The sequence below is a fragment of the Arachis hypogaea genome, chromosome 3 (genome assembly GCF_003086295.3).
Source record: "Arachis hypogaea cultivar Tifrunner chromosome 3, arahy.Tifrunner.gnm2.J5K5, whole genome shotgun sequence".
Lineage (NCBI taxonomy): Eukaryota > Viridiplantae > Streptophyta > Magnoliopsida > Fabales > Fabaceae > Arachis > Arachis hypogaea.
Window position 1 is genome coordinate 45421275 of NC_092038.1, and position 12778 is coordinate 45434052.

The window sequence follows — 12778 nt, forward strand, 5'->3', positions numbered from 1 at the left end:
TGTTCAAATTGTAGAATTAACCCAGATGCAATTATCACATTACACCAATAGGTGGAATCTTTATTCGAACTCGTTAAGCTGTTAACACTGTGATACTTGTGCACTAGACTACCTTTAATTAATTTTATTGATAAAGGACGAAATTGGGAGTTTACAATATAATTTGTTACTATATTTTCATTGAATTTTAGCTCAGTAAATTGTGGGGAAGCACAATGCAAAAACGAATTTCACTTCTTTCATATCAACAACTTTGATCTCAATTGTGGACAACACATATCTGAATATTTATTGGGGTGGGGGAAAACAATCAGCCAGGAACTGAAAAAATAATGGTACAGAAAATTCATGCGAAACTGAAAAGATATATAAACAGATGAACAGATATCATCATCTCCAAACGGTTTGTTTTGTCGAATTTTCGGAATTTACATAACTCAGATGAACTTCTTGTGGCAGAAGATGATACTTAATCTTAATATCCTCAAGAATTTTCTTTAACTCCAAGAGTAATTCAGATCTTCTGCTGCTCTTATCCCCATAATTCTGAAAGTTTATGGTGTGATTAACATTGAGTCCCATTTTCATCTTGTCTACATTCTCAATATCTTTAACCACCACGCTATGGTTCGGACCCCAATGCTGCGGCTTGCTCTCCAAGTATCTAAAATGATTTTAAGCAAGAACATCGAAATTTCTAGTAGTGTACTAATATTAAAATGTAGAGATAGAGATAGAGGAAGGTGAGTACTTATGATTTTATTCTTGACTTCAGAGCTGCGATACTCTCAATTGGTGTCGACATATCGACAGAAAATTCGATTGATTCGCTCATTTCTGGACTCCTGTAGAAGTTACTGATAGGCTTGTTTGCTAGAACTGAATTTGGATATGAAATCTTTTCATTGTCAAATCTCAAGAAGATTGTAGTTAGTATGTTCATCTCCTCAACAGTCATCTGTTAAGTTTTGATGTATCAGTCAGATTAAATTTTGTATTTTCAGATTTTATAAAGAAAAAGTGAAAATAAAAATATCTTATTGCCTATTTGTCTGTTTTAATTTCTTCAGAAAAATCATGAAAACAAAAATAAGGTAATTGGAAAAAGGAAATGGATATCGAAATGGAAACAGAAACCAAATAGGTCATAAAAGAACTGGTGGAGTTGTAGAGAACTACCTGAACACCATCGATGACACAACGATCGCCAACATCAAACGGATGCCTCACGAAAACAAATATAATAGCTTCAAAGACAGTCTTAGCTGAGTTACCAAATATAAACACCGCGAGTAAAAGCTGAGATGTAATAAAGAGAAGAACATGGGTTGTGAGGAACCCCATTATAAGCAACCAAACAATGATGATCACAATAATGATGAGCACGGAAGCAAGCAAGTTCAAATCATCGACAGCTGTTTTTGTATCATTTAGCGAATGCACAAGGGATTGACGCTCTTGGTAGACTTTCACCTGCAAATTACAAGAATCGTAATTTATATGTGAGCAATCAAACCTGTAGCATGGAACTAGGTAATAAATTGATGGTTGGAAGAAAGAAACTTAACATACTCATGCTCTTTAAGACAGTTTAATGTGTTAGCCTTATGCAAAATCATGGTTTCACCTTCTTGGATTAAATTACCTTATTGTATTTTATTATAGTTATGAATACATTACTAGATGCCAAAATTTTCAGCGCATGTTAAAAAAAATTGAATTCTGTTCTAGTGTTCTGTAAATCACCAAATCGAACCGAGAATAAATGAAGAATATATATATATATATATATCAGAGATTATACCAGCCAATTCTTGAGAGACTTCCTCTTGATTCTTCCAGTTGCAACTGCTCCTTCAAATAACGGAAGCAGGTTTTCAACTTCTTCATTGGTCATGAAGCGCAATAGGTCTTCCTTCTGAATGTACCTAATAAATTTGAAGATCAAATAAGATGAACAAACAAATTCCAGGGAAAATGTGAAGTAAAATATTGCAGAAAATTTTAAGGAGGTTAGTGATTTTACTTGCTTCCTGGCTTGGCTACATTGCTGAAAATTCGATATGCTGCCTCCTTTGCTTCCAACTCACTAGTAATCTCGCTATCTATCTGCTCATTCTCATCTTCATCAACACTCTGCGGCAGAATCGTGGTCAATCCAGAACTCTTTATCACATTGATCAATCCTTTCATAGTCAAAGCAGAAACTTTCTCTTGTTTCATTTTCTTGAGCTTCTCCACATCAATGACCTCTTCTTTCTTCTCTTCATTCCCATTCTCCCTAACCAAAGTCTTAAAACTCAACCGGCTGCTACTTGAATTCTTTCCCACATTTTCCGCAATTTCCATCAAGGGAGGCCCTGAAAGGGTCCGAAGAATGTATTGATGAAAAATTGACTCTTGAATCCGGTTGAAAAACCTAGCCGATTGGAAATGCGAAGCTAGTAGCTTAATCAGCAACATTTTTGCCAACCATAGAGCTGCCCCAATAAGACAAGATGCAAGAGATCTTGTAATGTAATCAAGAACCCTATTAACTCTTCTTGATCTCTTAATCCCATGATTGAAAATCAAACCCCATGCCATAAGAACAATGCCCAACCATAAAAATGCTTGAACACTCTTCTTCACACCATAAACAAAATACAGAACCTTCTTCTTGAACAAGAAATTCCTTTCAATCAAGAAAACCATAACATTTATAAACCACCCAGTGACAAGTCTCCCACAGAGGATAACCAGTGCAAGAACACACCATTTCCACAGCTCCAAGCCCCATATTTCGGAATTTCGCAACCTTTTGATTGCTAAGGATACAATCAAGAACCCAACTATGGAAACAAAACCAACCCACTCAATCATACACAGGAACTTCCACCTCTTGCCAGATCTCTTCTTGCTCACTTCAACGTTTGTGGTCTTGTAAAACTCCTCCTCCTCCTCTTCTTCTTCTTCCATTGGAGTCCCAATCAAAGGGGTTCTTGGGGTAATAGGAACATCCCTTGGAGGTGTGGCATTAGGAGTAGTCTACATTGCACAAACACAAATAGGAGCATTGAATACACGATATGACAAAACACTACAACTTTGTTAAAAGAGTTAGTCACAAATTTAACAAAGTCAAAATTTACGAAAGTGAAAATTTAAGTGCAGTTATTTTCATAGTTGACATGTTTAAATAAATTGGCATTTAAATATACTCAACTATCAACTATCAACTTCTGTCGAACACAACTGCACGAGAATCTCTACCATTTAACAAGTTTAAAATAATATACACATTCAAAACGGCAATTTCATTTTTTTTGGGGGGGGGGGGGGGGGGGAGTCACGGATTATTTAAGAAATTTAAAAATAACGGTAATTAAGTCCAATAACCTTTTTGCTGGTGGAAGTCCTTGCGGGTGATTTGAAGCTCTTGATTTGGGTTTTGTCTTCAAGAAAGCTTGCAGCTATTGGATGTGGCGGTTCCACCAATCTAGATTTTGGCTTCGAGAATTCGGAACGACCAACAGAGCGGGTTGAAGTGGTAGCAGTTGGAGATTGAACAGTACTACTGTTTTTTAGACTCTGAAGTTCAGCTGCTAGTTCAACATTTGAAGAATCTACGAAGGCTTTTGAGGGTGAACCCTTCTGCTGAGGAGAATAGGAAATGATGTTTTCGCTCTCGGGAATTCGAAGAACAACCTCGTTCTTTGTCCCTACTGTTCTATGTGCCGCCACGCCTTTTTCCTCTCCGTTCTCCATCACAACTTGAAGATTGAAAACTTCCTTCTTTTTTTTTTTTCTTTTCAAAATATAGGTTCTGGTTCTGCGCAACTCAGTCCTTAGATTTTATTCTAAATTACTTTTCCTTTTACCTATTTTTTTTGGGGGGGGGGGGGATATCGGGGATGTGAGAAAGTAGGTGAGAGATGAGAAAATGGGAAGGATAAAGAGAAGACGAGAGCAGAGATTGAAATGGTGAGTGTGTGACGTCTGGTTTATGCATGCGGGGTAAGGACTATGGCTTAAGGGGGATTCAATATTTTATTTAAATCTCGAGAAATGAGGGGTAGGCTGTAGGTACACCGTACCGCACTCATTCTTGGTTCAAATTTTGTAGTATAGTTGCCACTACCACTAGGCAATAAACAGCCCAATAACAAGGAGAATAAAGTCATAAAGATTCCTTCCAGTCAAAACACAAATATGTTTCGGTGAATTTTTTATGGTCTTTCTAATGGTACTTAAATTGTCTAATTTATTTTTTTTAAATAAAAAATAAAATATTTAAAATAAAAATAAATTATTTAAAATTTATTAAATATTATTTATATTTTTTTAGTAATTTAGACACAATATTTTAGGCACCCTAATATTTATGGTATGTTTCTGGTCTTAAGGCCTTAATTACTAAGGACGCGACTTTAATTTAAGTGTTTATTTTATCATTATTTTTTTGTGACTTTTTTTTGACTTTTTTTATTTTATATTTGTTACATCTTCTTTATTTACTTATTTATTTATTTTACAACATAAAACTACAATATATAAATTCTTATAGGAATTTGAATCTTCTAAATAGATAATAATATTCACCACAATTATATCTCAATATAATAGAAATGATTAATATATTTACTAATATTATATATAAAGAGTGAGAGGAAGAAATATTCAAAATAGTTGCAAAGTGATTCCTTGATATTGAGAAAGTTAGCTGCCCAAGTCATAAGTGGTCAACCATATCTTTATCACAACACTCCTCCTTGGATGACCATTTAAGATTATGTCTTAAAGCTTACTAAAGAAAAACCCGATAAGAAAAAATTTTAGTGAAGAAAAAAGAGTACAAAATCCTTTGTGATTGGGACTGCCCCATTAAAAACCTTGTCAAGAAAAAAATCCAATGGGAAAAAACCTGACCAAGGAAAAAAGAGTACAATCTCCCCCTCTTGTCGACATTATTTAATATCTCGAAATCGGCGCATCCCAATCTGATGTATCAATCTTTCAAAAGAGGATTTTATGAGTGACTTTGTAAATAAATATGCTAGATTATCACTTGAGCGGATCTGTTGGATATCAATTGTCTCTTGATTTTGAAGATCATGAGTGAAGAAGAATTTGGGAGAAATATGCTTTGTTCTATCACCTTTGATGTATCCACCCTTAAGTTGAGCAATGCACGCTGTATTATATTTAAAAAATAACAGTTGGAGCTATCTTCTGATCAATCAGACCACATGATGACAAAATATATTAGATTAGACTCGTGAGCCAAAAACACTCGTGACTTGCTTTATGTATCGCTAGTATTTCAGCATGATTAGAGGATGTTGCTGCAGTCGTCTGTTTTGTGGATATTTATCATATAACTGTACCACCATATCTGAACAGGTATCCTGTTTGAGATCTCACTTTATGTAGATCAGACAAGTATCCTGCATCTGCATACCCAACTAGTTGTGACTTGAATCCATAGTAATAAAACAATCCCATATCAAACGTTCCATGAAAGATATCGAAAGATTTGTTTGATTCCATTCCAATATCTTCTTGTTGGAGAAGAACTATACCTTACTAGTAAATTCACAACAAATGATATATCGGGTCATGTATTATTAGCATGATACATTAGCGCTCCAATGGCACTAAGATATGGTACTTCAAAACCAAGGATATCTTCATTTTCTTCTTTAGAACGAAATTGATCTTTTTCACATCCAAAGACCTTACGATCATTGGGGTATTTAATGGATGTGACTTATCCATATAAAATCTCTTTAACATCTTTTCTGTATATGTTGTTTGATGAATAAAGATCCCATTTTTTGTATGCTCGATCTATAGGCCGAGACAAAATTTAGTCTTTCCAAAATCTTTCATCTCAAACTCTTCTTTTAGAGCTTTTATAATTGTTGGAATCTCTTCAGGGGTTCCAATGATATTTAAATCATCAATGTACACAATAATTATAATGAATCCAGATGCATATTTTTTTATAAAAACACACAGACAGATATCATCATTCTTAAATCCATTTTTGGCCAAATACTCAGTAAGATGATTATACCACATTCGTCCAGATTGCTTTAGACCATATAAAAATCTTTGCAATTTGATTGAGTATAACCCGTATTAATATTCATTGGACGATTTAGATATCTTCAATCCTTGAGGGACTTCTATATATATATATATATATATATATATATATATATATATATATATATATATATATATATATATATATATATATATCACGATCTAATGATCCATATAAGTAAGTTGTTACCACATCCATTAGATGCATATGTAGTTTATGATATGCAGATAAATTGACCAAATAACGCAATGTTATTGCATCCACTACAGGGGAATATGTTTTTTCATAATCTATACTGGGCTTTTGTGAAAAACCTTTGTGTCACAAGTTGAGCTTTGTAGCGTACAACTTTATTTTTCTCATTTCGTTTTCTTAGAAATACCCATCTGTATCCAACAAGTTTTAAATCTTCTGATGTAGGGACTATAGGTCCAAAGACTTCACATTTGCAAGTGAGTCAAATTCAGCCTTCATAACTTCTTCCCATTCTAGCCAATCATTTCTTTGTCGACATTCTTCGATTGTTCTTGACTCAAGATCCTTGCTTTCATGCATAATATTTAATGTCACATTATATGCAAATATTTTATTGACAATTATCTTATTTCGATCCCATTTTTTTCCTGTAAAGACATAATTTATCGAGATCTTGTCATGTTCACAATTTCACAATTTTTAGGTACCTGAACGTCTTCTGGCGTCAAAACTATATCAGAATTTTGAACAACTACAGATGTCTTTATTATGACTTTTTCAACAAGAATGGTATTTATTACTATGTATTGCTTCAAGTGTGACTTCTCCTATTTATACACATAACAAGCCTTCATTTTCAAGCTTTATTTATTTGAATTTATCTTGAAAAGTGATTCTTTCAATATTGAGAAAGTTAGCCGCCCAAGTCATAAGTGGTCATCCATATCTTTATCACAATATTTTATTAGTAGTTTGCAATGTATTTGGCCATGGATCCAAAAATTTTAAATCATAGATATAAATATATATGACATAAGAATAATAAAAAAATTTATATAAATATATTGATAATATTAAAAAATAAATAATATAAGATTATTTTATTTTTATAATTATATATTTATTATATTTAAAATTATCTAATTATTTTAATAATAGTTAAGAAATACAAAATAAAAAACTTAATCCAAAAAATAATTTAGGATTGCTTTGGAACAATTTTTTTATTATTTTCTAATTATTTTTATAAACATATCAAAGTATATAAAATTAAATAACATAAAAATATTAAATAATTTTTTATTTATTTATTATCAATACTGGTATATTAGTAGTTACTAACTTGATTATTAATTTAGTTTTTTATAAACTAAATACATATAATAATAACGAAGGTGAGAATAATTAAGATGGTAAACAGTTTATCTTCTAAATAAGAGAGTTTTTATTCAAGTATTTAAAATAATGACATTTTTTTATGAATTATATATGATAAATGATATCTTATTAAAAAAAATATACAACAAATACCTTTATCCTCATTATATATTTTACAAATTACTTAATATTTATTTAATCATTTAATAAAAGAAAGGCTAAAATTGATTTCAAATAATAATAATAATAATAATAATAATAATAATAATAATAATAATAATAATAATAATAAAGTTAGTTAAATAGAAGCTTGATATATAGAAGTATAATATGTTTTATTGTTTCAATCCATTTTTAATCAAATTTATGTTTGAAAAATTAATCATCAAAATATATATATGTAGTACAAATTTTCTTTAGTTTCCTAGTAAATATTAAATTTGAATAGAAAAAACTCAAGAATATAAACTTTAAATAAATAAATAAATTTATTATTTGAATAGTAACAAAATATTATTTTTTATTAAATTGATTTAATATATATATATATATATATATATATATTCTTATACTACATAAAATTTAATAAAAAATTTTTTATTATTACGTGAGATTAAATTTAATAAAATAATTTTTTTACACAACATTTTATAAAATAAGTTTTATTTTAAAGTAAACTACCAAAATAATATATATATTTTAAAATCATAGCAGAGAATACATAGAGAGTACAGAAAGTATACAAAGAGACTGAGGGAGCAAACGGAAAGAGCAAGAACGGGGGTGTGAGGGTAGAACACGGTGAGGCTTTTCCTTTCAAGGAGAATAAGGGGGAGAGTGAGGGTAAAGATGTATCTGGTGATAAGGAGGGTTCACTTCAAGGTAGTTCTAAGGGAGTTTGGAAGTCTCCTTTAGGGATAAAGTTATTGAAACCTCGAAGGCTAGGACTGTTAACAATGTTAAGGATCTGGATGGTGACACCATGGCTATTGTATTCGAACCTTGACGGAGGAAAAATGTCGGTAAAAATTTTCACAAAAATTATCGCGTTGCAAGTATAGTTCTAAACTAACAAATTATCCTCGGTCAATGTTTAAATTGTTTGTCACAAATACAAACCCAATAAAATTAAGCGAAGTATTCAAACCTCAGGTTATCTCTCAAGGAATTGCAGGGAAGTGTAGTTTATTATTGGTTATGGGAAAGTATATTTTTGGGATTTTTGAAATAAGAAACAAGAAAATATAGATTGCGAGAAAAATAAACTAATAACTAAGAAAGCTCTTAGTAAGGATTGAGAATTAGAAGTCCGATCCTCATTATCATCGTCAATTGTGATGGTAAATGTGAATTGCCTTCACTTAGTTAACCTCTAACCAATGGAAGAAGGTCAAGTGCATACAATCAACTTGAGTTCACAAGTCCTAGTTAACTCATAATGCGAGACTAGCTTTGGTGAAGTTCAAGCTAACCGGCAATCTTCAATCACCAATCAACAAAAGACTTTTGATAACTCAAGAGTCTCTAAATAATCAATCCAAATCAAGAACATAAAAATCTAAATTAAAATCCACCCAAGCATTTTATCAAATACTTGGAAGGCACAAATAAAAGCATAGAAAAGTAATAAGAGAATATAAAATCTATGACCAACAATTGCAAGGAATCAATAACAACAAATGAAGAAAGAAGAAATAAACATGAAATATCTTAAATTGCATTAAAGGGAAACTGAATCTAACATGAAGAGTTCATAAACTAAATTGGGGAAATAAAGAAATTAACAAGAGAAGATAAACTAGGATGCTAGAATAATAGAATGTAGAAGAGAAACTAAATTAAAGCAAGATGGAAATCTGAATTGCAGAAGAAATAAAACTAAAAACCCTAAAACCTATAGAATTCTACTTCTAAAATCTAAAGTGTGAATGAATGAAAAGTGAATGATTGATTCCCTCCAATTTCACTCTGCAGCCTCTAATCTTTATTTTCGCGTCTAAAATTGGGTCAAAAGCAGCCTAGAAATTGCCCCCCAGTATTCTCTGTAAATTGCAGCACGTGACGCTCTGTCACGCGTACGCATCAGCCAAGCATACGCATCGTTGAACCTTGCACCTGGCCACACGTAAGCGTCAGCCACGCGTGCGCGTCGTATGTCTGCTCCACCAGTCACACATACGCGTCATCTATGCGTGTGCGTCGCTGTCAACTTCTCAAAACTTCAATTTCTTGTGTTCCTTCCACTTTTGCATGCTTCTTTTCCATCCTCTAAGCCATTCCTGCCCTATAAACCTTGAAAATACTTAACAAAGCTATCACGGCATCAAATGGTAATAAGAGTGGATTAAAATTAGCAAATTTAAGGTCTAAAAAGCATATTTTCAATCATAGCACAAAATTCGGAAGAAAACTTAAAAACATGCAATTTTCATGAATAAGTACAAGAATAGTTGATAAAATCCACTCAATTCAATACAAAATAAACCGTAAAATAGTGGTTTATCAATCTCCCCATACTTAAACATTAGCATGTCCTCATGCTAAGTTCAAGAGAACCAGAAGAGTATAGGGAAAATGATAAGACTTATGCAATGCGACTTATCTATATGAATGCAACTAAATGCAAAAAAAAATGCTTCTACCTACTTGGTTAAAAGTAAATAAATATGAATTAGATTCTACTAATTCAAATCTCAAAATAAAGTACAAATAGACTTGCAAGAAGAAAGCTCGTGAAAGCCAGGAACAAAGAATCGAGCATCGAACCCTCACCGGAAGTGTATACACTCTAATCACTCTAGTGTTTGAGGTTCGATTCTCTCAATTCTCTATTAAGCTTTCTTTCTAAGACTTGCTTTTCTTCTACCAATCAACGAAAATTTAATGCACGAATACACATATCAAGAGGTTTTTTAAGGGTTGTAATGGGGTTAGGGTCAAGGTAGGAATGTATTTGGTTAAGTGGACTAAAATATGAATCCTTGATTAACCTAAACTTTCCACCTAACTTAAGACAATCCATGTAATTAGAATATAAAATCTAACTGCCCATTAACTATGTTTTCCACATATTCATGCATCCAAATTTGAGTACAATACATATGCATTGCTATCACTATTTACTTTGGGGCATTTTGTCCCTTTTTTTTATTTGCTCTTTTTCTCTTTTTTTTTTTCATTTTATTTTTGTTTTCTTTTATTTTTCTCAATGCATATGATTAAGGTATTGAATGCAAGAATATGTGCTCAACTATTTTTTTTCACATTTTCACAAAAAATATACAATACCCAATTTTCAAACCAAATGTTTTCAAATCCAACTTCCCTACACTTAAATCATGAGCACTCTCACTAGTCTAAGCTAACCAAGGATTCAAATTGAGGTCATTCATTGTTTTTTGCTTATAGTTAATGATGTGCTAAAATAAATAATAAATGGGGTTAAATAAGTTCAACATTGGTTTGCAAAGGATAATGAAAGGGTAAGGCCATATGGGTATGTGAGCTATAGTGAAACAAGGCCTCAATCACATAAGTGTATGCATACATCAAATAATGGAAATATAGAATCAAGCAAGGCAAAGATCACAATTTTAGAGAGAACAACACACACCAAAATAAAACATTGATTGATAAGATGGAACCAATCAAATAGGTTCAAAATCTCACTGGTTTTGTGTGTTCGAGCTCTAAACCATGTTCTAAAATAAATTTCTTCAAGAAAGTTCAACAAAAAATTTAATTCAAATTAGTTTAATGCTATAAAAAGTTTCTTGGAAAGGAATTCATCACTTCAACCAAGTAGGACATAAATGTAAGCAACTAACTACACATGAAATCTATTATGCAATGCAACAACTAACTTACAAAGAAGAGTAAGAATTGGTGTTGGAAAAAGGAATTGTTACCCACAGAAGTAGGTATCGACCTCCCCACACTTAAAGATTGCACCATCCTTGGTGTATGCAAAGATGTGCAATTGGACGGGTTGCTACAACTGATGCGCTTTCTCTAAAGATTGTGTGGCGGGACTTGTTTGTCGCCCCATTTAGAAGTTTTTCGTTTCTCTTCTTGGTGGCCTTTCTGAAAGGAGAGAAAAAGAAAGAAGAATAACCCACAACCAAAGATATGAAAACAAATAAAATATGGGTGGGCTAATGCTAAATAATAATGAGGTTCTCAACTACATGGTAGCTACAACATGCAAGTGAGAAAATAATATAAGCAAATGGCATATCAATAGTGCAAGAATTGTAACAATGAGGGAGAGAGAGTGGGTTGTGAAAGACAATATAAGTTCATATCAATGCAAAAGGAATACAAGTGTCATAAAAGATTAGCATTGACCTATAAATAATATCACCAAACAATATCAAACAAGTCACAAGCACCAAAACAATGGAAGAAATATTCGACAAATGAGTAAAAAAATTTAACACCAATGTTAAAACAACAAATATAGAAAAGAAAAGGGAAACAAACAACAAAGTTAGACTGCAGTGAATGCAAGTACGCAAATGTAATAAGTAAAAGAAAAGAAAGATAAGAAAAATGAGTAGTAAAATTTTTGAAAAGTGAGAGAAGAGTAAAGTAAGAAAGGAAGAAGAAAGGAAATAGGAAAGAATAAGAAAGGAGAGAAGAAAGAAGAAGAAAGTAAAAGAAGAAGCGACGCATAAGCGTCGCCCAAGCGCCCGTGTGGGTTACGGAATGAGGAGGTGACGCGTACGCATCAGTCACGCGTATGCGTAGGTGTGAATTGTGCTCCTCGCACAACACTCGCATAGTTCCCGCGTAAGTCTCTATTTTTTGTACCAGGGATGGCAGCATGAAGATACATCGTGTGCGCGTCGTCCACGCCCACGCGTGGGAGGCAAAAAATACAAATGACGCGTACGCATTAGCAACGCGTACACGTGGGTTGGGTTGTGCGCATGGCACCCCACCCGCATGGTTCCAGCGTAACTCTCTGGTTTTTGTACCAGAGGTTGCAGCATCGCATGTGATGCATGCGTGTCGGCCATGCACACACGTGATACACCCAAATTTATTTTTGGGATAAGTATTGTTTTGGTCCCTAATATTGAGAGTCAGAATTGAAATCGTCCCCAATATAATTTTTTATTTAGAATCATCCTTAACGTTTTTTTCGTATTAAAATCGTTCTTTTTAATAAAACTTTTTATTTTATTCCTAAACTACCCCTACTTTAATAAAAAAATAAAAGAAAACACGATGGGGGGAGGAAAAGGGTATATGATGGGGGAGGGGAGGGAAAGGGGGAAGGGGGGAAGGGGAGGGGGCGGCAGCGGCGAAGCTTGGAACCGCCATGGCCGT

At 32.8% G+C, this 12778-nt stretch overlaps 1 protein-coding gene across 2 annotated transcripts; it reads right to left on the bottom strand.

Annotated features, from left to right (window-relative positions):
• Positions 1–216: 216 nt before the first annotated feature.
• LOC112790493 (mechanosensitive ion channel protein 10) lies at positions 217–4061 on the bottom strand. Of its 2 annotated transcripts, XM_025832922.3 has the most exons (6): positions 3379–4061; positions 2027–3027; positions 1805–1928; positions 1180–1473; positions 752–958; positions 217–664 (listed from the first exon to the last, which is right to left on the bottom strand). In XM_025832922.3, exons 1-5 carry the CDS (start codon positions 3745–3747, stop codon positions 752–754), a joined length of 1995 nt encoding a protein of 664 aa, XP_025688707.1. In that variant the 5' UTR covers positions 3748–4061; the 3' UTR covers positions 217–664. The 2 variants fall into 2 exon arrangements, with proteins under 2 accessions (XP_025688707.1, XP_072089045.1); XM_072232944.1 differs by having other exon boundaries at positions 217–958.
• Between the last annotated feature and the right edge of the window lie 8717 nt (positions 4062–12778).